Source organism: Ovis aries, chromosome 11, assembly GCF_016772045.2.
Source record: "Ovis aries strain OAR_USU_Benz2616 breed Rambouillet chromosome 11, ARS-UI_Ramb_v3.0, whole genome shotgun sequence".
Lineage (NCBI taxonomy): Eukaryota > Metazoa > Chordata > Mammalia > Artiodactyla > Bovidae > Ovis > Ovis aries.
Window position 1 is genome coordinate 4959091 of NC_056064.1, and position 25757 is coordinate 4984847.

General features: G+C 38.4%; 1 protein-coding gene across 9 annotated transcripts in view; it reads left to right on the forward strand.

The window, feature by feature from the left end:
- STXBP4 (syntaxin binding protein 4) overlaps nt 1-25757 on the forward strand; it is a 231357-nt gene that overhangs the window by 14048 nt on the left and 191552 nt on the right. For 3 of the 9 annotated variants that reach the window (XM_042255232.2, XM_060395091.1, XM_042255235.2), the window contains exons 2-5: nt 11763-11894; nt 12142-12219; nt 12680-12808; nt 17251-17383. In XM_042255232.2, coding sequence (XP_042111166.1) covers nt 12762-12808; nt 17251-17383 — 180 coding nt within the window. In that variant the 5' untranslated portion in view covers nt 11763-11894; nt 12142-12219; nt 12680-12761. The remainder of the gene's footprint in view (nt 1-11762; nt 11895-12141; nt 12220-12679; nt 12809-17250; nt 17384-25757) is intronic. The other 6 variants (XM_042255231.2, XM_042255233.2, XM_042255234.2 and 3 more) reach the window with 2 other exon arrangements.

The window sequence follows — 25757 nt, forward strand, 5'->3', positions numbered from 1 at the left end:
AAGGAAAATGACTTTAAAGAGAGATAGCTAGAAGGAACCTATCTTGAATACTAGACACTAAACCTAATAACTAATTTTTAAAGTATTTTTTCTTTATTATCAAAATAATACAGCAAAATATATATTTATAATTTAAAGAAGAAACTTAAAAATAGCTGACTTTAAAAATAAACTTATCAGTTATTATTATTTACATTTTAGTTATATTTTGCCATAAATGTGATTTTAAATGATGAAATATTCTGTCCATTCTGTTTTTACACAGCTATTGTTTTTCACCTAATAGTGTATTGGGAAATTCTTTCCAAGTCAACAAACTGGAAGGAATGGATCTGCATGATCATTTTTGATGATTATGTAGTATTCTTGTATGTGGGTATATTCTAAATTATTTAACCAATTATAAGTTTTTACATTTTTAGGTGGTTTCTGATGTTTTATCATTATTAACTAGTCTATGATGATATTCATGAGCTATTATATTTTTGCATGCTTCCTGGATCACCACTTGCCATCTGTAGACTTTTAAAGAGACTGTGTCTTGCTTTCATAGATAAACTCTAGATTTCCTACCATTACTAATATCCTGTTCCCCCAAATGCCCTCATTAAGGTGTTTCTTCTTTCTCACTTTTCCTAATCCATTTTTTCCTTATTGTTCATAATTGTTCTTTAAATGTGCTAAATTTTTGCTTTTGAGGTATATTTTACAAGTACTAAAAGCCATATTTACCTAACTTTCTTAAATGTTTCTGACCTCAGCCAAATCCTTAACAGTTCAGTTCAGTTCAGTTCAGTCGCTCAGTCTTGTCCAACTCTTTAAAACCCCATGAATCGCAGCACGCCAGGCCTCCCAGTCTATCACCAACTCCTGGAGTTCACCCAAACTCATGTGCATCGAGTCAGTGATGCCATCCAGCCATCTCATCCTCTGTCGTCCCCTTCTCCTCATGCCCCCAATCCCTCCCAGCATCAGAGTCTTTTCCAATGAGTCAGCTCTTTGCATGAGGTGGCCAAAGTACTGGAGTTTCAGCTTTAGCATCAATGCTTCCAAAGAACACCCAGGACTGATCTCCTTTAGAATGAAGTGGTTTGATCTCCTCACAGTCCAAGGGACTCTCAAGAGTCTTCTCCAACACCACACTTCAAAAGCATCAATTCTTTGGTGCTCAGCTTTCTTTGGTGCTCCAACTCTCACATCCATACATGACCACAGGCAAAACCATAGCCTTGACTAGATGGACCTTAGTCAGCAAACTAATGTCTCTGCTTTTGAAGATGCTATCTAGTTTGGTCATAACTTTCCTTCCAAGGAGCAAACGTCTTTTAATTTCATGGCTGCAGTCACCATCTGCAGTGATTTTGGAGCCCCCGAAAATAAAGTCTGACACTGTTTCCACTGTTTCCCCTGTTCCCCCACCTATTTGCCATGAAGTGATGGGACCAGATGCCATGATCTTCGTTTTCTGAATGTTGAGCTTTAAGCCAACTTTTTCACTCTCCTCTTTTACTTTCATCAAGAGGGTTTTTAGTTCCTCCTCACTTTCTGCCATAAGGGTGGTGTCATCTGCATATCTGAGGTTATTGATATTTCTCCTGGCAGTCTTGATTCCAGCTTGTGCTTCTTCCAGCCCAGTGTTTCTCATGATGTACTCTGCAGTCTTAGTTGAACATAAAATCAAGAAATGCCCGTATGTCTGTCTGGAATCTGGTTACTTAATGTAGTGTGTGAACCTGAAAGAACAGTTGATGCCCTTGGAAAGGCTAACAATGAGGGCTCTTTCCTAAGAAAAAGCCGCCTTCATCTCCTTTTTTTCTTTACTCTGACTCTAAAAACATAAGCATAAACTCTCACAGTCAATAATCAACTAAAGATCCTCGGTCACTTGATTGAAAGAATCTGGTGAGTCTTCAAAGATGTTTAAATGTAGATCACCTCAGTAGCTTCTGATGAAGCACCTTCCTCATGTGCTTTTAAATTATTTACTTATTTATTTTTGTGGTTTTATTTTATTTATTTACTTACGGCTACATCAGGTCTTCATTGCTATGTGTGGGCTTTCTGTAGTTACGGCCAGTGAGGGCTACTTTAGTCGAGGCGTTCAGGCTTCTCAGTGTGGTGCTTCCTCTCATTGCCCAGTGCAGGCTCTAGGTTGCAAGGGCTGCAGTAGTTCTGGTGCACAGGTTTCGTTGCCCCTCAGCACGTGAGATCTTCTTGGATCAGGGATTACACCTATGTCTTTTGCATTGGCAGGTGGATTCTTACCCACTGGACCACCAGGGAAGCCCTCTCAAGTGCTTTTTAAAATAATGATGATGATGGTAAAAAGAGGAGAGAGGGAAGAGACTGTTTGGATTTGGATTCAGTATTAAGCTAATAAATCTTTCCTCCACTGTTACTACATCTTGTCCTTTGTCTCTTTCCTTTTGGTTATCTTTTCAGTTTAGGGGAACAGTTAAAAGACTTTAGGGTTCTTTGGCGATATTGCTTGTTAAGAAATTTGAAGTAGCTATAAAAATTTATCGAGATGGGGGAATTAGGTTCTTGCTCATAAAGCTCCTATGAGTCTATTCTAGAAGTGTTATTTTAGTCTTTTTAATGATAAATCAGTCTTTTTTTTAAATTATAATACCATGCTATACTTTATTTTTTGAGTATGTTCTTTTTTTTTTAATTGGAGAATGATTCCTTTACAATATTGTATTGGTTTCTGCCATACAACAATGCAAGACTTCTAATTAATTAGTTGTCTATAAGTTGTATGTGTATATGTATTGAAGTGCTAAATAAGGGGCACTTGGATATAAATCCACATATTGCAGTTACATAGTTTTCAACTAAAAGCTAACATATTAATTGTGCCTGTTATTCTTTTAACTGGTTTATTAGCAAAAAGACATTTGGGAATTTCCTAGTTGTCCAGTGGTTAGGACTCCATTCTTTCACTGCCGTGGGTGAGGGTTCAGTTTCTGGTCAAGCTGTGAGGAGAAGCCAAAAGTTAAAAATAAAATAAAGACATTAAATCATGTGGTAGAATTTGGGGTGAAATAAATTGTTTTCTTAAGAGGTACTTTTCTAGGCATTCCAAAACCAGTTTTTAACCTTTACAAAGTAATAGATGTTTTAAAAGGCATTAAATGAATACCAAAAATGACTAAGAATTAAATAAATCAGAAATATGCTTCCCAGATGGCAACAATGGTGAAGAATTGGCTTCCCAGGTGATGCTAGTGGTAAAGAACCCGCCTGTCAGTGCAGGAGACTTAAGAGACATGGGTTCAATCCCTGGTTCATTCCAGTGTTCTTGCCTCGAGAATCCCATGGACAGAGGAGCCTGGTGGACAGTCCATGTGGTCACAGAGAGTAGGACACAACTGAAATGACTTAGCGTGCATGCACGCCAATGCAGGAGACGTCAGAGATATAAGTTGATTCTTGGGTTGGGAAGATCCCATGGAGGAAGGCATGGCAATCTACTCCAGTATTCTTGCCTAGAGAGTCCTCTGGAAAGAGGAGCCTAGCAGGCTACGTTGGGTCTAGTGCCACAAGTCAGATATGACTAAAGCGACTCAGCAGCACACATATGAAGATAAGTTTAAAACACTGCAGAAGGTCACAAAAGAAGACTTGAACGAAAGGAAGTATATACCACGTTTTTTGAGAGGAAAATTCAACATCAGAATACTTCTTCAGTCAGTTTATGAATTTAACATGCGTGAGTGTGTGCTAAGTTGCTTCAGTCATGTCCAACTCTTTGTGACCCTGTAGACTGTAATTCACCAGGCTCCTCTGTCCATGGGATTCTGCAGGCAAGATTACTGGACTGTGTTGCCATGCCCTCCTCCAGGGGATCTTCCCAATTGAGGGATTGAACCCACATCTCTTAATGTCTCCTGCATTGGCAGGTGGGTTCTTTACCCATAACGTGATTCCCCAACAATTAACGTTTAAAAAAAAAGGATAAGGAGACTTAGATGTTAATGTATAAAAGTCACCAAAAATAGCCAGGGAGGCTTGATTGAAAAAGAGCAATAAGGAGGGATTGGTCTTACCAGACATAAAAATATAATCTCCATCATTAAAATAAAATAGCATGGTATGTGAATATGTAGACTAACAAATGGGCCAGAATAAAAAGTCGGTAGTAGAACTAAATGCTTATGAGATTTAATGTATTATAAAGGTTGCATCTCAAATCATTGGGGAAACAATAGTTTATTTAATAAATGTGGTTGAGACAACTGAGTGATCTTTGGGGGAAAGAAAAGTTGGATCTATCTCTTATTCTGTGAACTAGATAGATTCCAAATGGGTGAAAGATTTTAGAATGAAACTATAAAAGTACTGAAAGAAAATGTGAGAGTTTTTTGTGACTTTGGAGTGGGGGAGGACTTACATTTGACTTAAACCTAAAACCATAAAAGAAAAGATAAATTTAGCCACAAACTTTTGCCTAAACAACAACAAAAAAGTCTGTAACTATGAATGAAATAACCTCAGATATATGGATGACACCACCCAAATGGCAGAAAGCGAAGAAGAACTAAAGAGCCTCTTGATGAAAGTGAAAGAGGAGAGTGAAAAAGTTGGCTTAAAGCTCAACATTCAGAAAACGAAGATCATGGCATCCAGTCCCATCACTTCATGGGAAATAGATGGGGAAACAGTAGAAACAGTGACAGACTTTATTTTGGGGGGCTCCAAAATCACTGCAGATGGTGATTGCAGCCATGAAATTAAAAGACACTTGCTCCTTGGAGGAAAAGCTATGACCAACCTAGATAGCATGTTAAAAAGCAGAGATGTTACTTTGCCAACAAAGGTCTGTCTAGTCAAAGCTATGGTATTTCCAGTGGTCAAGCATGGATGTGAGAGTTGGAGCACCAAAGAAAGCTGAGCACCAAAGAATTGATGCTTTTGAAGTGTGGTGTTGGAGAAGACTCTTGAGAGTCCCTTGGACTGCAAGGAGATCAAATACTTTGGCCACCTCACGTGAAGAGTTGACTCGTTGGAAAAGACTCTGGTGCTGGGAAAGATTGAAAGTGGGAGGAGAAGGGAATAACCGAGGATGAGATGGTTGGATGGCATCACAGACTCAATGGGCATGAGTGTGAATAAGCCTGGCATGTTGCAGTCCATGGGGTTGCAGAGTCACACGTGACTGAGTGACTGAGCTGAACTGAAGAATGGAAGGAGGAAGATATGCTTGCAGTTCTTAGTGCAGACAGAGGAATAATCTCCCTAGGATTTAAGAACTAGAAACTCGGCAAAGAAAAGGTAACAATGAATTTAAAAAACTGGCAAAAGGAATGCACAGTTTAGATAAAAAAATTCTGAAACCATGAAGAAACGCTCAGCCTCACTCAGGCTACATTAAGAAACCATTTTCATCAATATGACTGTCAAATCCAAGATATATAGTATATCATATTGGTGAGAATTTGCAGTAACAGGCAACTGCTGTTGACGTAGTGGTAATTAGTGCAACTCTGATATAGGGTAGTTTGGCATTTTCTGTCGGATTAGCAGGTGTATAAACTGATTTTTCTAAATTTATCTTACAAATATATTTGTACAGGTGTAATATGACCTATATATAAAGATTTTATTATAGCATGTTTATAATAGCAAAAATTTCAAGCAATCTAAATACCTATCAAAAGGGAATAAATAAATACAGTCATACATAAAATAGAATTAATATGCCATGTAAAATATATGAAGAGAATTCCAAGTTATATATTAAGTTAAAATAAGAAACAGGTTGTATAGTAGTACACATAGTATGCAAGGCTAACACACACTTGACAGGGACCGTCCACATCAAGAGTCTGTATGACCTATACGCTCTGGGATTTTACAATGTACAGCCTGAACAGCTGGATGTTTCGTGCCTAATTTTAGCTACTTTCTGTGTCAAAACAAAAGTTAAGGATTCAGAATATTTATTCATCCTTGTTTATTGTATTTAGAAGAACTGGAAGGATTCATAAGAAACTGGAATAGTAGACACCTAATGTTTAGGAATGGCGGGGTGAATAGGATGGGCATATACGTGCGTGTGTGCATGCTGAGTCGCTTCGTCATGACCAGCTCTGCGACCTCATGGACTATAGCCGACTGGGCTCCGCTGTCCATGGGATTCTCCAGGCAAGAATACTGGAATGGGCTACCATGCCCTCCCCCAGGGGATCTTCTTGACCAGGGGACTAAATCCACATCTTACGTCTCCTCCTTTGGCAGGTGAGTTCTTTACCACTAGTGCCACCTGGGAGGCCCATGTATTTAGATACATAAGGCCTGGATAATTCCATCGGCAGAGGAGACTGGTAGGTTACAATCCATGGGGCTGCAAAGAGACACAACTGAGATTAAACATACATACACACACACACACACACACACACACACACACATATTTCCCCACTACAATGTATTAACTTATTTAAATTTTAAAAATAAAAATATTTCATTGTGATAATTTAATCAATTAACATTTACCATAATATCTGTTAGATGTATTTATCCCTTTGCAACTTATTTTCTTTATTTTTGGTCTAGTAAAAACTAGTTTTAGCAAGTGCTGAATGTCACATCTCTGAGAATATAAATTATTAAATCTGTTATTCAGATATGCATGGTAGGCAGATTTTTATCTGATGAGATTTTTAATTATATGAAATAAAACTTTTAATGCAATTGTGGGAGTTATATATCAAAGTAAAACTAATTTGTTTTCTAAAATAGATCCATCTTCTATTTTTCCCCAGCATTCCACTTTCTCTGTTTTTGCTGACCTAACCATTTTTGGTTATGAGTCACCAAACAAGGAAAACAATATTTTCTTTCAAAATATTATTGGAAGAATAGTGTTTTCTTTCTGTGGCATTCATTAATGCTGTGAAGTTGAGGTGCTGGGGTGGAGATGTAACATTAAATGAACCTCTATTAATTGAAGACCTGCTTGCTTGTATAAAGGATGGAACAGGAGGGAAAGAAAAGGCATTTTATGATTTTTAAGAATATGACAATGGATACCTTTTCATGTGGAGGCAAAAACAAAACAAAAAAAAGCCTGCTGTTTGGATAGATAAGATTAAATCAATTTCATTATTGTAATGAAGTTTAATTTAGGTTGGTGCAAACGTAATTGCAGTTTTTTCATTGTTGAAATTTGTCATTTGATACTGGAATACATGAAGCACAAGCTGGAATCAAGATTGCTGGGAGAAATATCAATAAGCTCATATATGCAGATAATACCACTCTAATGGCAGGAAACAAAGAGGAACTAGAGAGCCTCTTGATGAAAGTGAAAGAGGAGAGTGAAAAAGATGACTTAAAACTCAACATTCAAAAAACAAAAATCATGGCATCCGGTACCATCACTTCATGGCAAACAGACAGGAAAAAATAAAAACAGTGACAGACAATTTTCTTAGGCTCCGAAATCACTGTGGATGATGACTGCAGCCTTGAAATTAAAAGACGTTTCCTCCTTGGAAGAAAAGTTTTTCTTTTCTCTGACAAACATAGACAGCGTATGAAAAAGTAGAGACATCACTTTGTCGACAAAGGTCCATCTAGTCAAAGCTATGGTTTTTCCAGTAGTCATGTACGAAATGTGAGAGTTGGATCATAAAGAAGGCTGAGTGCTGAAGAATTTATGCTTTTGTATTTTGGTGTTGGAGAAGACTCTTGAGAGTCCCTTGGACAGCAAGGAGATCAAACCAGTCAATCCTAAAGGAAATCTATCCTGAATATTCATTGGAAGGACTGATGCTGAAGCTAAAGCTCCAATACTTCGGCCACCTGATGCGAAGCGCCAACTCATTGGAAAAAAAACCCTGATGCTAGGAAAGATTGAGGGCAGGAGGAGGAGGGGGCAACAGAGGAGGAAATGGTTGGATGGGATCATCGACTCAGAGGACATGAGTTTGAGCAAACTCTGGGAGATGGTGAAGGATAGGGAAGCCCGGTATACTCTAGTTTATGGGGTTACAGAGTCAGACATGACTGAGCTACTGAACAACAAATTGTAATACATTCTTAAGTAAATGTGGTTATGTTACACATCATTTTAATACACATTTCTTGCTTTTTTTTTTTGCTAGTGACTTAATTTCTTGCTATTTATTTTATATTTATTTTAGACTATGGAAATGATGTTAGACAAAAGGAAATATGAGCAGTTTTCTTATTCAATTTTATAAATGTATCATAAGACAGCAGCACCAACTCACAACATCAACAACACATTTGGCCCAGGAACTGCTAACAGAAGTACAGTGCAGTGGTGGTTCAAGAAGTTTTGCAAAGAAGACAAGAACTTTGAAGATGAAGAGCGTAGTGGCTGGCCATTGAAAGTTGGCAGCGAGCAACTGAGAGTCATCATTGAAGCTGGTCCTCTTACAGCTACACAAGAAATTGCCAAAGAACTCAACAGCGACCAATCTAAGGTCATTGTTGAGGCAAATCCATTTGAGGCAAATTGGAAAGGTAACTCGCTAAGTAGGTGCCTGAAAGAGCTGACTACAAATCAAAAACCTTGTCATTTTGAACTGTCATCTTCCTTTTCTCTGTGCAACTACAATGAACCATTTTCCAATGGGATTGTGACGTGTAATGAAAAGTGAATAGTGTACAACAACCAGCAGTGACCAGCTCAGTGGACCGAGAAGAAGCTCTAAAGCACTTCCCATAACCAGACTTGCACCAAAGGTCAGGGCCACAGTTTGTTGGTCTGCTGCCTGTCTGATCCACTACAGCTTTCTGAATTCCCATGAAACCATTACATCTGAGGTGTATGCTCAGCAAATTGATGAAATGCACCAAAAACTGCAAGGCCTGCAGCAGCTTTGATCAATAGAAAGGGCCCAATTCTGCACAACACCACCCAACCACACATTGCACAAGCAACACTTCAAAAGTTGAACGAATTGGATTATAAAATTTGGCCTCATCTACCATATTCCCCTAACCTCTTGCCAACTGATCACCACTTCTTCAAGCATCAGAATGTTTTGCAGGCAAAACGTTTCCACAACCAGCAGGATGCAGAAAATGCTTTCCAAGAGTTTATTAAATCCCACAGCATGATTTGTAAACTATAGGGATAAACAAACTTGTTTCTCATTGGCAAAAACCGGTTGATTGTAATGGTTCCTGTTTTGATTAATAAATATGTTTGAACCTAGTTATAATGATTTGAAATTCACAGTCCAAAACCACAATTACTTTTGTACCAACCTAACATCATTTTCAGGAGAAGGCAATGGCACCCCACTCCAGTACTCTTGCCTGGAAAATCCCATGGATGGAGGAGCCTGGTGGGCTGCAGTCCATGGGATTGCGAAGAGTTGGGCACGACTGAGCGACTTCACTTTCACTTTTCACTTTCATGCATTGGAGAAGGAAATGGCAACCCACTCCAGTGTTCTTGCCTGGAGAATCCCAGGGATGGGGGAGCCTGATGGGCTGCCGTGTATGGGGTTGCACAGAGTCGGACATGACTGAAGCGACTTAGCAGCAGCAGCAGCAGCAACATCATTTTCATAAAAGAGAAACAGCATATTACTACATTAACTAAAACTCTTTTCCTACTTTGTTGGAGGATGACATTTTTCCACATTAATTAATTTTCCAGTATGCTATAGTGAAAAAAACTTGCGTTTGAAGCCAGGTAAAACTGGATTCAAATTCTGCTTTACAGCTATTTAGCATTGTGGTCATAGACAAGTCACATAGTTTCTCCATTAACTGATTTTTTTTTTTTAATGTAAAATGGGTGCATATTACCCGTCTTCTGGTGCTGCTCAGAGGATAAAATGCTCTAGTAGCATGTCTGGCTGTATTGATGTTGCGTGATGACTCCTCCAAGTCCCCAGCACCCAGTGCATATCACTGTCAGGGCACTCAGCACCCTCCGAATGTCTGTTCATTTGATTATCTCTAGGGATAGACTCTTCGCTTTTTTTTTTTTTTTTTTACCTCCAGCACTTAAGACAATGTCAGTATGTTAGGTGAATGAAATAATTTAAAAACTGAAATTTTGTTTTAATACTTTAAAGTGGTAAAAAGTTTAAGTGACACTATATGGAATCTATTATAAAATTTAACAATGACACATCCATTATGCTTGGATATCTATGATCCAGGGACCCAGTGCTCTGTTAAGACAAATCACTACCAGATCTTACTTGCTTTGGTAACACTGAAAAGGGCTCAGTTTTTCACATGTCCCTTAATCCTCCTGGCAACCCTTTGAGCTAAGTGTTACTGTCCTTACCTTAATATAAAGCGATGCCAGGAAGTTAGGTAACTTTCTAAGACTGTATGGCTACCATATAGCAGTATTGCCAGTTGAACTCTGCTTTTTTTTTTTTTTTAACTTAAATATAATGTATTTTCCATGGTATTAAATAAGATAAATACATTTGAAATACTTAGCATAGTGTGTGATGCATGATGCCAAATGGTAGTTGCTAATATTGTAATATCAAAACTTCATCACTGAACGGTTGGGAATCTTCTCCAAACATGTATTAATAAAGCAGTCTCCAATGTATTTATGAAAACTTGCTTTTAGAATTGAACCCTCTGATACAGCTGTCTTAGTCTTGTGGACTGATGCAGCAGTCCACAAGACTGCTTGACTTGGGTCATTACTCTGTTAAGCCCTAGGATTTTAAGCTCTTCCCTCAAGTTCCCCCTCCTTCCTGCGTGGGATACTGAGTAAACTTCCTGCTTCCTGGCCACTGGGCTCTTGCTGCTGACAGCAGTGTTGCTTGGTGGCTTCCCTCTCCTGCTGCGGTTGATGCGCATGCTCCCACAGTTTCTGTTGCTTTCTACCACAGGGGCTGTGAAAGTTGAAGCAGGTTTTTAACATCCAGGCCAGTGATACAGCTCTGTGTTAGGATCTCAGAAGGTAGTTGGTGCTTCTTCAGAATCTGTTTAATTTATTGGTGGAAGAATCTAGGGTTTCTTTCACATAAGTAGTTGGAGAAGAGATTTTAATTCTCTACCTCAGTTTCTCTCTGCTTAGAACTATGGGTCCTGAGTCCTCAGCCTCTGTGGGATTCTGCAAGATAGGCTGATCTACAGCTCTGGCTGTTTTTGAGGTCAGAATTTTGCCATGAGTGAGATATGGTGTGCTGAGTTAGTGGTTGCCCTTGGGCTTCTTAGAGGTGTAAATGCCACCTCTGTTTACCCCAGTACACCCTATAGATATTACCATTTTCTTTATGTGTGCTCAATCTTAAAAGTGTTACAAAGCCTTTCCCTAGCTTTCAGCTTCCTCAGTCCTCTTTTTACCAATTATCATCCTGCTGTCTATTTTTTGTCTTCCAGAAATTAATTGAAATTTTTCATCTCATGGCTTTTCTTTCATTTTTTCCTTTAACATTATGAGTTCATACTGTTTGTAACCCTTTACTCTTGTATTGTGGGCGCTTAGAGGGAAAGAAGACACATGCCAAAGTCATGCTGACGTTCTTAACTGAAATCAGATTTTTTTTAAATTTAACTTTACTAAGGTATTTTTGATTTATAACAGATAGCACATATTTCTACTGAGACAGTTTGGTACATTTTGACATGAAAACCATCCCTACTACCTGCTGTACCTATGAAGAAACTGACACTTGAAGGAGCCTAGAAGCTCAGATTGGAACCCAGGCTTGTCTGATGTCAAGTTCCGTGCTGTGGGCTCTGAAGTCTGAGTTCTAGCTGCGAAAACAATTGGCTATTTCTCATTTGCACAGGGAAAGAACGCAATCTCTGAATCCTGCTGCTGCTGCTAAGTCACATCAGTCGTGTCCGATTCTGTGCGACCCTGTGGACAGCAGCCCATCAGGCTCCTCTATCCACGGGATTCTCTAGGCAAGAATACTGGAGTGGGTTGCCATTTCCTTCTCCACTGAATCTAACTTCTCATTTCTTTAATAAGAGGGTTGTGCTAAATGATCCTGATGTCTTTTTCAACTTCACGTTTTTGTACTTCATGTGTATTTCATATGCAGAAGTGGTAAATCTCTGTTTAAATACAGTTTTTTCAATTAAATGAAACTGTGCTATTCTCTGTAATTTTCAAGTGGAGCTGTATATAAGACATTAAGAATAGTATTTTTTTTCTTTTTATAGGAAAGCATTTAAGAAGCTCTTGGAGTAACATGAGTCAGAGTAATGTAGGACCTGCAGGAAGTCTGTCAAGATAGTTAGGTGAGACAATATTATTTTTTTCAGAGTGGATTGTATAATTATTTTGCAGATGATCTGACTATAAAATTTTTAGCTTTGTGCTCACAAGAGACGTTCTACTCAGTCTTTTATTATGTGGTTTTTAAGCTTACTAATGGTAGAAGCTACAATAGTTACCAATACTTAAAACTGTGTTCTTCACTTCTGCTAGAAAATGCAGATTTTTATATAATGATATAGATATAGTCCTGTAACTCCATCTAGCTGTCTATCTATAGAACTGTCTATACAGTTCTTAAGATATTATCAGCAATGACTAAAATGCCATAGCTTAAAATATATAAAATATATAAATATCTATCATCTATACACAGGCATATATTGTTTACATGCAAAGTATATATAATGTTTTTATGCAAAGCTGAAATCAAATTTGACTATTCTAAGATATGACAATTTATTTTCTACTCTCCAATCTTAGGAAAAAGAAGAATTTATAGACTCTTCGTCAAGATCTTCATTTACGCAGCTGTTAAATCCAAGGCTACAGTTGTGGTGAAACCATGAATAAAAATACATCTTCTGTAGCATCATCCAGTCTGCTTGAAAAGTAATTTCTAAATTAAATTTAATATGTTTGAAGTGTCATAGTTTAAAATATATAGAATATTAATGAATGTTGGGGGAAAGTTTCATACAGCTAACTACCTGTGGTGTAAGATAGTGGTAATAAAAAGGTTGATCAGTGATTACCTTTCATTGTAAATCAAGGTATAGGGTAAATCCTGCCTTCTCTTTTAGAATTATTTATAGAGCTGGATTTTTAAACATTTGGTCTGATTTTTTAAATATCTAAAATATTTTATAATTCCAGTATAACTATAACATAATGTAAAATTAACATTTGCTGAATAACAAACAAGCTCTAATACCTTAAAACAAGCAAGCATTTATTCTTTATCATGATTCTGTGGACGGTTCCAATTTGCACCGGATCCTGTAGGATGGCCTCACTGATGTGTTCTGGGGGCCTTGTTTAGAAGGTTGGCTGGCTGAGGTCTCTTTCAGCCTGGTCTCCCCTCCTCCAGGCAGCGAGCTCAGGCTTTCTCACGTGGTGCACAGTGGTTCCCAGCAGCAAGCACGAGTGGTTTTCAAACGTCTGTTTTCCTCACATTTGCTTATGCACCATTGACTGAAACAATGTAGGTAACAAGTCCGAATTCAAGGTCTAGAGTTACAGACTTTACTTTTTAAGGGAAGGAACAGTAAAGCCACATTCTGGGGCCATCCAGACAGAGAGGGGAAGAATTGGTGGTCATTCTGTAAACATGTGACACATAGAACAAAGTGCACTCAGAGAAGGCCTGCTTTCAGTCTTGCCCTTCTTTCCGTGCCCTCTTTCTCCTATAAATACCATCTTTTTTGTTCATTCTCTTTCAGTGTTTCTTTTTGAATGAGGAAATACATATCCATGTGAATATATATGCATGTCATATATATGTGTGTATATAATTATATTTTTTCTCAAAACAATTGTTTATTCTCTATAAAGTTCTACTGGACATTAGATAGTCTTCTACTCTTGCTTATGTAGTAAACGAGTGTACACCAGTGTTGACTCAAGTTTTAAGGTCTTTCCTAGAGAATGGTGTCAGGTCAGTTAAACTCAGTGTATCTTTCTCTGATGCCTCATCCTGGGAGCACTGGGAAGCTCCAGTCTCCTAGGGACATAAGCCAGGCCCAGCTGTGTTGATGAAGAATTCTGTCCACAGTGCTCCATGCACTGGTACTGAACAGCTTTGCTCTGTGGCAGCACAGAGTTTTATTCAACTTCTTAAGGCAAAATAGAACTAATGAGAAAGAAATCTATTACTAAGGCAAGATGTTCTAAAACACCCAGTATCCCAGGCTCCACTTGCCAGTGCATTCTTGACAAAAATGTAGCGTATTGTATATAGTGGTATTTTGGGGCTGTGCTGGGTCCTCGTTGCTGCTTGGGCTTTTCTCCAGCTGCAGGGAACTGGGGCTGCTCTCTAGTTGTGGTGCGTGGGCTTCTCACTGTGGCGGGCTTCTCTTGTAGAGCACAGGCTGGATGGTTGTGGCGCACAAGCTTAGTTGCCCTGTGGCTTGTAGGATCCTCCTGGACCTGGGGTTAACCTGTGTCTCCTGCATTGGCAATGGATTCTTTGCCACTGAGTCACCAGGATAGTGAAAGTCAAAGTCCTTCTGTCCTGTCTGACTCTTTGCTACCCCATGGACTATACAGTCCATGGAATTCTCCAGGCCAGAATACTGGAGTGGGTAGCCTTTCCCTTCTTCAGGGGGTCTTCCCAACTCAGGGACCAAACCCAGGTCTCCTGCAATGCAGGTGGATTCTTTACCAGCTGAGCCACAAGGGAAGCCTAAGAATACTGGAGTGTATCCCTTCTCCAGCGGATCTTCCCGACCCAGGAATCAAACCAGAGTCTCCTGCATTGCAGGTGGATTCTTTACCAATTGAGCCATCAGGGAAGCCCTGAGTCACCAGGGAGGTCCTGTATATATGATGTTTTGACCAGGCCTTTTGTAAACTAAAGTTATGTCCTGATGGTCACTTCATATCAGTTTATAAAGTTCTTCCTTGTAGCTTGTTGTAACTGTATAGTATTCTGTTCTTAATATATCAGTGTCATAGTTTATTTATCCAGTACCTTATTGATGGACATTTGAATTATTTGCAATTTTTGGTGATCACAAATTATGCCAAATAACTAACCTAGTATACAAGTCATTTTATATTTGTCACCAAATTATCTTTGGGAAAGCTTCCTAAAAATGAGTTTGTTAGATTAGAGGGTAAATTGTTGTTCTTGTTGTTGTTTAGTTGCTAAGTTGTGTCTGACTCCTTTGCCACCTCATGGACGCAGGGTCCTTTGTCTATGGGATTTCCCAGACAAGAATTCTGGAGTGAGTTGCCATTTCCTTCTCCAGGGGATCTTCCTAACCCAGGGCTCAAACCCATGTCTCCCGCACTAGCATGTGGATTCTTTACTACTGAGCCACCAGGAAAGCCTAGAGGGTAAATTAGAGATTACTAAATCCCCATTTCAGAGGTTGTACCATTTTTTATTACCACCAACAATGTGCAAGAGCACCTCTTTCCTAAAGCCTTGTCATACATTTTCAAAGTTCTAAATTTACATTGATCTGATTAGGTAAAAAGTAGTATTTCTGCATTAAATTTGAGCAGCAGAACTATTTTTAATTGCAAAAAAATTAAGTAAATTCCTAACAAGGAGAGACTTTTTAAAAAAATTTTATTTAGTTATTTGTTTGGCTATACTGGGTTTTAGTTGCATCATGTGGGATTTAGTTCCCTGACCAGGGATCAAACCCAGGCCCGCTTAATGGGAACACAGAGTCTTGACCACTGGACTACTAAGGAAGTCCTACAGTGAGGGAATTTTAAAATAAGGGCCTAGCAAGTAAATACACTGCTGTGTTCATCATAGATACTCTGTGCTGGGGTTAGAAAAGGAGGAATACTTTAAATAATGTGTGCTGGAGATCGTGTGTACCCCCATTGAGAAGAATTTACATTTAGACAGTTTAAGAGATTGTTGGAGGTGCCTAATGAGACCTTTGTCCCCTTTCTCCTTCATCTCTCCCGCTTCTAGGCTTCATCTCTTTATCTCCTTGCAGCCTAATCTCCCTTCAAGAAAGATTTTGAAATCTGACAATAGAACATTTTCTGCCTTTTTTCCTAGCTAACTGACTATTATGCTAGTAACCACATAGGCCTTCTTACCCTAGAGTTGAATTCAGTGTAATACAATCATAACGGACTTTTAAAGTTTTAATTTCTTTCATTATACTTTTTTATGATTTAACTTTTGAATACAAGTTCTCATGAAGATACAGCTTGAATTTCTATGGCAGAAGTTAAATATAAAAAATTTTTTAAAGCTGTAACCTTATGTAAAATATGAACTAACTCTTTTTAACAGTGGTTTCTGTGATGGCACGTTTGAAGACAGCTCGAAGTCTTGTATTCAACAATGGCTTTAATGTACCAGTGCAACATCGAGGTTGAGGTGCTCTTAGATCTTAGACCTTACTTAGACCATACTTTGGCTCTGGAGCGAGATAGACCAGGCTCACATTGCTGTTCTCCAGCTTTGTAACTTTAGGCCACCAAGTCAACCTGCCCAGATTTGGGTTCTTTTAGAAAAATGAGGGTAATAATATTAGGGATTTTATAAATATTAAATGAATAACATAATGTGTGAATATTGCTTAGCACAATACCCACTACACCATAAGTAAGCCCTGAGCTTCATTTCATACTTTACTCAAATTCTCTTGGACCAGTAAAATCTGTTCTGACCACTATTCAGAAACACAACTTGGGGTGGGGGGAGGGTGTGCATTTTGCAGAATTCTTTTTAACAGTTCCTTCCTTCCTAATAGCATCACTTTTATGTCCAGCAGAAATCACAGCTGGAGCATGTGCTTTGTACAAGAAAAATACTCTTAAAATAAACTGAGGTGGTTTTTTTTTAGATTCAAATAAAGGTTATATTTATTTTGCTTAAAATGGCCACAAGCGTGTCTTTTAAAATTCACTTACCGGATTCATTAAAATGTTTCGTTTTGGAATCCTAAAGTGTAGTAAAAAGTCAGTTAAAAGCAAGTCTCTGCAGTTACCTTTAATAAATCTTTGTTTGTTTAAATAATATTTTTAAAGTGTTCTTCTACTCCAAAGAAATAAGCGTTATTGCTGTAATTTCTCTTATTGTTTGGTTTACCAAAAATTTGTTTGGTTTACAGAAAAATTAGATTTGTTTTACAGAAAAATTAGAATTAGGGCTAAGAAAATTCATTTGATTGCCTTTGTATGATCATACTTTTAATAATGTCATTGCTAGTATGTACTGAGTATTTTGAATTATCTAGGTCTAAGAATTTAACAAATAGTTTAAAGAAAAAGTAGGTACCCATCTCTGGGCAGGGTCTCCCTGGTGGACCACTATCTCTAGGCTAATTTATGCATGCTAATTTACTTTATCTTAGGGATCCTGCCTTTCAGATGATTACAGTTACCAAGAAAACAGGCCTTGGTCTGAAGATCCTAGGAGGAATTAACCGGAATGAAGGTCCATTGGTATATATTCAGGAAATCATTCCTGGAGGAGACTGTTATAAGGTAACAATGAAGATAAAATAACCCTTCACCTAAAAGACAAAACCACTAGTGATGAGGTTTGTTTCATCATCAGTAAATTTTTTGTTAACTGAATGTCCGCTATGACCATTTCTCAGTGAAAGACACAAAGAGAGTGGAAGTAGACCTTTACACTCAAGGAACTTTAACCTAACAAATGCGTAAGAAACAAAAATGGATTAAATGTGAAAAAGCAGATGTCAAGCTCTAACTAAAGGTTATGTATTTTTAATTATATGCTGTTCAACTTTTATCGTAAGTCTGCTGAGAGAAATCATATCTGAAGACATGTTCTCTATTCACTGCTCTGAGTTTGGGTTAAGTTAGATCGGTTAAACTGTGTTCATTTGGCCTCTCTTAAATGCAAAACAAAACTAAGCAAATAAAATCTATTGATTTGTGAATTTACAGTAATTCTTGATAAGTTTGTTATCACTTACTAATTGTCCATATGAGAAATTAGATTTAGAATTAAGGCTAGAAAATATCTTATTTAGGAATGAGAAAGCCTTACTCTTCTCATCACTGTAAGAAATATGTAAATCATGAATTCTTTGCTCTTGTTGCTAGGAAGCTCAGATTCATATTTGAAGCATTTAGTTAACAAATTGGTTACTATATTTTCATGCTCATTTCTCTTGAATTTCATGTTATTTCTGCTTTGCTAACGTGATTCTATATTTCTTTTGTTGAAAATTTCCTCCAATCCTTCTTGGAGAGATGTAGTATATAAAGAATTTAATAAAATATTCTATTAATATCAAGCTATTTAACATGAGAAAGGATCTTCTTACAAAGTTTGTTTATATTGTTGTTCTTATTCTAGTTGTTTTTGTTGAATAAATAGTCCTACCCTTACCCCTAGTCCTATCCCGAACACTGTTTAGCGAGCAGTTTGTTTATTCAAGTGGATTTTTTTCCAAGTTAGGAAAAAAAAAAATCAACTTAACCAAAATTTTCAAAGCAATAGATTTAAATTTTCTCAGGCTTGTAGAGATAATACGGTGTCTTCCTAATACACTTACCAAGCTGTAAGTGTTATATATAAGTACAGGATATTGTCTCCGGAGTAGGAAATTGCAACCCACTCTAGTATTCTTGCCTGGAGAATCCCGTAGACAGAGGAGCCTGGCAGGCTACAGTCCATGGGGTCGTAAAGCATCAATCAGACACGACTGAGCAACTGAGCATACAAACATAAAATAGGATATTATAATGATATAATTTTGGGCTACTAAATTTAATTTATTAACTAAATAAGAGCATACTTAAATGCTAAATTTAAACAAATTCAAACAGACAAAATTTTTCTTTTAAGAATTGAGATATATTACTTTAGTTTTAAAGCTAAAGGATGTGTGTATTCAGTATGGCTAAGCTATTTCTTAGACTATACTTGAAGTAATGCAATAGCTTATGGTACCTACCAAGTGATAAGAATTTACTTTTAAAACAAACATCAATTTGTGCTTTTTTTTCCCCCATGAAAAATATTTGTACATAAAGTAGTAGTAGTGACTAGGTGCTGAGTGACTCGTCTCCTGTCAACAATCACTGAATAAGAAATTATACCTGTAATATACATTTTCTCTTGCTGATTTTCTGAGAATTCCGTTGTTTGAACGGGTATTAGAAAGCAAAACCATGTAATAAAGTATATTCTATATTTACCACTAGAGAGCAGCATTGGGTTATTAATGTATTTTTACAGTACTTGGTTGTGCCCAAGAGAATAAAACTGCCAATATAGAGAAGAGTGTAGACAGAGAAGAGAAGTGAGTTTTTAATGTTTACAGTTGCTTTTATGTACTTCCTCAAAATGGAGAAGTACATACATCTTTTGCTCTGAAAAGACAAATTAATTCAATTTTATATAAAATATTTTAAATGAATAGTAGAATTTACTTTGTTCTAAATACTGTGTTCTTGCCCAAAAAGTCCCATGGACAAAGGAGCCTGGTGGGCTACAGTCTGTGGTGTCGCAAAGAGTCAGATATGACTGAGCGACTAAACAACAGCAACAACAAACAGTGTTGGGCTTGTTAAAACTTCTAATCTGCACGAAATTTCTGCATGTATATTCACAGAATAGGAAACAGGCTCATAGGTTATCTTTATTAAGTTGGCACACTGAGCAACTGTTACTATTTTTTAAATGCATATGAGTGCTTTTACTTGCTGTAATTTTAACATTATACTGTTTCAGAGGTAATAACATAGCCGATCTCAAGCTTATTCCCCCTCATACACACTTAAAAATATTTTTCCTCTTGGAAGATAAGAGATAGAATACTGGTTCAGTAACCAAAATGGTCATGTTTCTTTTAAAAAATGTAGTCAGAGTTCAGACTTGAAACATCTTGAAATGTTTTTGCTGCTTCAAGTAGGAAAGAAGATTCTTGATTCTCCTAGCTCTAAGAGCTAGAGGTAGCCTATAGGTTGGGAACAACTATACTAGGTACTGAGTTAAGGGAAGGATTAAATGTGGGAACTCCAAGGCTCTTTTCTCTCCACCAGCCAATTCCGTATCAATTTGGAGTCCTCAGTGTTCAGTCTTAGAAATTTTGGGGAGTGGGACATTCCTTTGACCTTCATACACACATATCCGATTGTCTCATCCACATGTCCACTTGGATCTCTTCAAGGCATTTCACATGCAACTTGTCTGAGGCAGGATTTATGATAGTCACGTCATACCTTCATCTACCCATTTCTCCCCAAATAGACCTTCTACCAGTGTTCCCAGTTTCTGTGAATGACACCTTCCAGTTGCACAAAGTCAAAGAAGCAGATCTCATCGTAACTACTTCCTCTCCCTTAACAACCATATCTAATTCATTAGTACTTACTGTTGACTGTTTCTAAACAGTTCTTGAATCCATCAGTCTTCTTGATCTTCACTGCCATCACTTTTGTTTAAGTTATCATCAGTTCAGTTCAGTCACTTAGTCATGTCCGACTGTTTGCGACCCCATGAATTGCAGCACACCAGGCTTCCCTGTCCATCACCAACTCCAGAGTTCACTCAAACTCACATCCATCGAGTCGGTGATGCCATCCAGCCATCTCATCCTCTGTCGTCCTGTTCTCCTCCTGACCCCAATCCCTCCCAGCATCAGACTCTTCTCCAATGAGTCAACTCTTTGCATGAGGGGCCAAAGGATTGGAGTTTCAGCTTTAGCATCAGTCCTTCCAAAGAACACCAGGACTGATCTCCTTTGGAATGGACTAGTTGGATCTCCTTGCAGTCCAAGGGACTCTCAGGAGTCTTCTCCAACACCACAGTTCAAAAGCATGGTACCTGACACATACTAATTACTAAATTAATAACTAACGAATGAGTAATTCTTTAGTCATGTTGCTGAGAATTACTGTTTACCATTTGACTGCCACCATCTGGGGTCCACACCAAAGTGCCTTTTCTTCCTAGCTCTTTGTGTCTAATTCTGAACAATACTTTTTTTTCTTCTTTCTCTGCTAATACTGTAAGGAGAACAGGCAGGAATCAGACATTTTTCTTCAAACCAGATTTATTTTATTTACCTGATTCTAGGGTACACACAGACATGTACAGTCAGCCCTCCATATCCTTAGGTTCCAAAACTATAGGCTCAACCAACCACAAATTGAAAACATTCGAAAAAACAAATTCCAGAAAATTCCAAAAACTAAACGTGAATTTGCCATAAAGCAATTATTTACATAGCATTTGCATTGTATTAGGTATGATAAGTAATCTAGAGATGGTTTAACGTATACAGGGAGGGTGTGCATAGATTTCATGCAACTGTAATAGCATTTCATGTAAGGGACTTGAGCATCCATGGATTTTGGTATCCAACACTGAGAAATGACTGTATGCATATGGATACACACCAATATTTATAAAACAAATATATAGATAAGTAATTACGTGTGTATGTACATGCACATGTGTGCTTGCTGAGTTGCTTCAGTCATGTCTGACTCTTTGTGACCACATGGACTGCAGCCTGCCATGCTCTTCTGTCCATGAAGACACAGGCACGAATACTAGAATGGGTTGCCATGCCCCGCTCCAGGGGATCTTCCCAATCCAGGAATCAACCTCGTCTCTTTTATGTCTCCTGTATTGGCAGGCGCATTCTTTACCACTAGTACCACCTGGGAAGTTCTGTACACACACATAGGGGTTTGTGTGTGTACATATGTCTGTATGTATCTATTTTCTCTCTAGCATCTCTGAAATTGAAATGCCTCTTACAGTAAATGTCATGGTGTAACTGGCAGCATATTATTCAGCACTACATAAAATAATGGTATATATTATAATCAGTATTACGGATCTTAGATATGATAAATGATAGGATACTGAAACAGGAACTCCCCAGGTCAGTAGGTGCCCAAAGTGCTACTGGAGATCAGTGGAGAAATAACTCCAGAAAGAATGAACGGATGGAGCCAAGGCAAAAAAAATAGCCAGTTGTGAATGTGACTGGTGATAGAAGCAAGATCCGATGCTGTAAAGAGCAGTATTGCATAGGAACCTGGAATGTCAGGTCCATGAATCAAGGCAAATTGGAAGTGGTCAAACAGGAGATGGCAAGAGTGTACATCAACATTCTAGGAATCAGCGAACTAAAATGGACTGGAATGGGTGAATTTAACTCAGATGACCATTATACCTACTACTGCAGGCAGGAATCCCTCAGAAGAAATGGAGTAGCCATCATGGTCAACAAAAGAGTCCGAAATGCAGTACTTGGATGCAATCTCAAAAATGACAGAATGATCTCTGTTCATTTCCAAGGCAAACCATTCAGTATCACAGTAATCCAAGTCTATGCCCCAACCAGTAATGCTGAAGAAGCTGAAGTTGAACGGTTCTATGAAGACCTATAAGACCTTTTAGAACTAACACCCAAAAAAGATGTTCTTTTCATTATAGGGGACTCGAATGCAAAAGTAGGAAGTCAAGAAACACCTGGAATAACAGGCAAATTTGGCCTTGGAATGCAGAATGAAGCAGGGCAAAGACTAATAGAGTTTTGCCAACAGAATGCACTGGTCATAGCAAACACCCTCTTCCAACAACACAAGAGAAGACTCTACACATGGACATCACCAGATGGTCAACACTGAAATCAGATTGATTATATTCTTTGCAGCCAAAGATGGAGAAGCTCTATACAGTCAACAAAAACAAGACCAGGAGCTGACTGTGGCTCAGATCGTGAACTCCTTATTGCCAAATTCAGACTTAAACTGAAGAAAGTAGGGAAAATCACTAGACCATTCAGGTATGACCTGAATCAAATCCCTTGTCATTATACAGTGGAAGTGAGAAATAGATTTAAGGGCCTAGATCTGATAGATAGAGTGCCTGATGAACTATGGATAGAGGTTCATGACATTGTACAGGAGACAGGGATCAAGATCATCCCCATGGAAAAAAATTGCAAAAAAGCAAAATGGCTGTCTGGGGAGGTCTTACAAATAGCTGTGAAAAGAAGAGAAGCAAAAAGCAAAGGAGAAAAGGAAAGATATAAGCATCTGAATGCAGAGTTCCAAAGAATAGCAAGGAGAGATAAGAAAGCCTTCCTCAGCGATCAATGCAAAGAAATAGAGGAAAAGAACAGAATGGGAAAGACTAGAGATCGCTTCAAGAAAATTAGAGATACCAAGGGAACATTTCATGCAAAGATGGGCTTGATAAAGGACAGAAATGGTATGGACCTAACAGAAGCAGAAGATATTAAGAAGAGGTGGCAAGAATACACAGAAGAACTATACAGAAAAGATCTTCACAAACAATAATCACGATGGTGTGATCACTCACCTAGAGCCAGACATCCTGGAATGTGAAGTCAAGCGGGACTTAGAAAGCATCCCTCAAAAAAAGCTAGTGGAGGTGATGGAATTCCAGTTGACGTCTGTCAAATCCTGAAAGATGATGCTGTGAAAGTGCTGCACTCAATATGCCAGCAAATTTGGAAAACTCAGCCATGGCCACAGGACTGGAAAAGGTCAGTTTTCATTCCAGTCCCAAAGAAAGGCAATGCCAAAGAATGCTCAAACTACCGCACAATTGCACTCATCTCACACGCTAGTAAAGTAATGCTTAAAATTCTCCAAGCCAGGCTTCAGCAATACGTGAACCATGAACTTCCAGATGTTCAAGCTGGTTTTAGAAAAGGCAGAGGAACCAGAGATCAAATTGCCAACATCTGCTGTATCATGGAAAAAGCAAGAGAGTTGCAGAAAAACATCTATTTCTGCTTTATTGACTATGCCAAAGCGTTTGACTGTGTGGATCACAATAAACTGTGGAAAATTCTGAAAGAGATGGGAATACAGACCACCTGACCTGCCTCTTGAGAAATGTGTATGCAGGTCAGGAAGCAACAGTTAGAACTGGACATGGAACAACAGACTGGTTCCAAATAGGAAAAGGAGTATGTCAAGGCTGTATATTATCACCCTGCTTATTTAACTTACATGCAGAGTACATCATGAGAAATGCTGGACTGGAAGAAGCACAAGCTGGAATCAAGATTGCCAGGAGAAATCTCAATCACCTCAGATATGCAGATGACACCTCCCTTATGGCAGAAAGTGCAGAACTAAAAAGCCTCTTGAAAGTGAAAGTGGAGAGTGAAAAAGTTGACTTAAAGCTCAACATTCAGAAAACGAAGATCATGGCATCTGGTCCCATCATTTCATGGCAAATAGTTGGGGAAACAGTGGAAACAGTGTCAGACTTTATTTTTGAGGGGCTCCAAAATTACTGCAGATGGTGATTGCAGCCATGAAATTAAAAGACGCTTACTCCTTGGAAGAGAAGTTATGACCAACCTAGACAGCATACTGAAAAGCAGAGACATTACTTTGCCAACAAAGGTCCGTCTAGTCAGGGCTATTGTTTTTCCAGTGGTCATGTATGGATGTGAGAGTTGTACTGCAAAGAAAGCTGAGCACCGAAGAATTGATGCTTTTGAACTGTCGTGTTGGAGAATACTCTTGAGAGTTCCTTGGACTGCAAGGAGATCCATCCAGTCCATTCTGAAGGAGATAAGCCCTGGGATTTCTTTGGATGGAATAATGCTGAAGCTGAAACTCCAGTACTTTGGCCACCTCATGTGAAGGGTTGACTCATTGGAAAAGACTCTGATGCTGGGAGGGATTGAGGGCAGGAGTAGAAGGGGATGACAGAGGATGAGATGGCTGGATGGCATCACTGACTCTCGATGGACGTGAGTCTGAGTGAACCCCGGGAGTTGGTAATGGATAAGGAAGCCTGGTGTGCTGCGATTTATGGGGTCACAAAGAGTCGGACATGACTGAGCGACTGAACTGAACTGAACTGAGATGTGATATATTCAGGATTTTTTTTTGGTCCAATCTTACAGATTAAGATGAAGATCATATTAATGAATGCTAGTAGTCATTGCTCACAAAGGATTATAGCTGGACATATCTAACTTTGAAAAGAAATCTATTTTCAGGATTTGCTGAGTGTGTCTCTGGAGCTGGGACGAAGGCTTTTTGGATAGGTAGGACAAAGGTCTCTAGATGACAAGGGACAAAGAAACCAGTCCTTTGGTGAGAGCTAAAGCAGTAGCAGCCAAGAAGATTCACATTACAGCGTCACACGCTTTTCTCCTTTGCCGCTGTTATTTGTGTTAGGGCCACCTTAATTTCTTCAGTGTTTCCTGGGCCTTTCTCATTTATTGTGGACCTGTTGTATACTTGGCACCATGCTCAGGGAAATAACCATGAAAAGGCCATAGTTCTGGTCAGTTGAAAGAATGTGTGCTGCTAATTTTGGAGTTGCTGAAGTAATATAGTCTAATGGGGAAGAAAAAGATATGCAAACAAATAAGGACAATATGGAGTAAGTACAGTAATATAGATAAGTGAAAGTGCTTTTGGAGCAAAGAGAAGGGGACAGTAAAGTAAATCTTGGGAGCTGGAGAAAACCTACAGCAGAGATAATGTTTGAATTTGGCAGTGAAGTTTAAATGAGAGTTCATCAGACAGAAGTGTCAAGGTGAGTGGTGGCATTCTAGATAAGAATTAATATGTATAAGCACGTTAACGTTTGAAAGACGGTGGCAGGTTCGAAGAACATTTTCTCAGAATAGGATGAAGAATTTATATGCTGAGAAGGGAAAGTGGATATGAGGCTAGAAAAAGTAGGTTGCATCTAGTTTGTTGTTCTAGGTTTGGGAAATTCACGAGTTTCAACTTTTCCCGTCAGTGGGCAATTATCAGGGGTTCTTAATTTGAGGACTGGGAGGATTAAATTTGCTATCACTGTGAAAATTGCCTTCAACAGATATGGGATTCTGATTCACCTCTCCGTGACACCTACAAT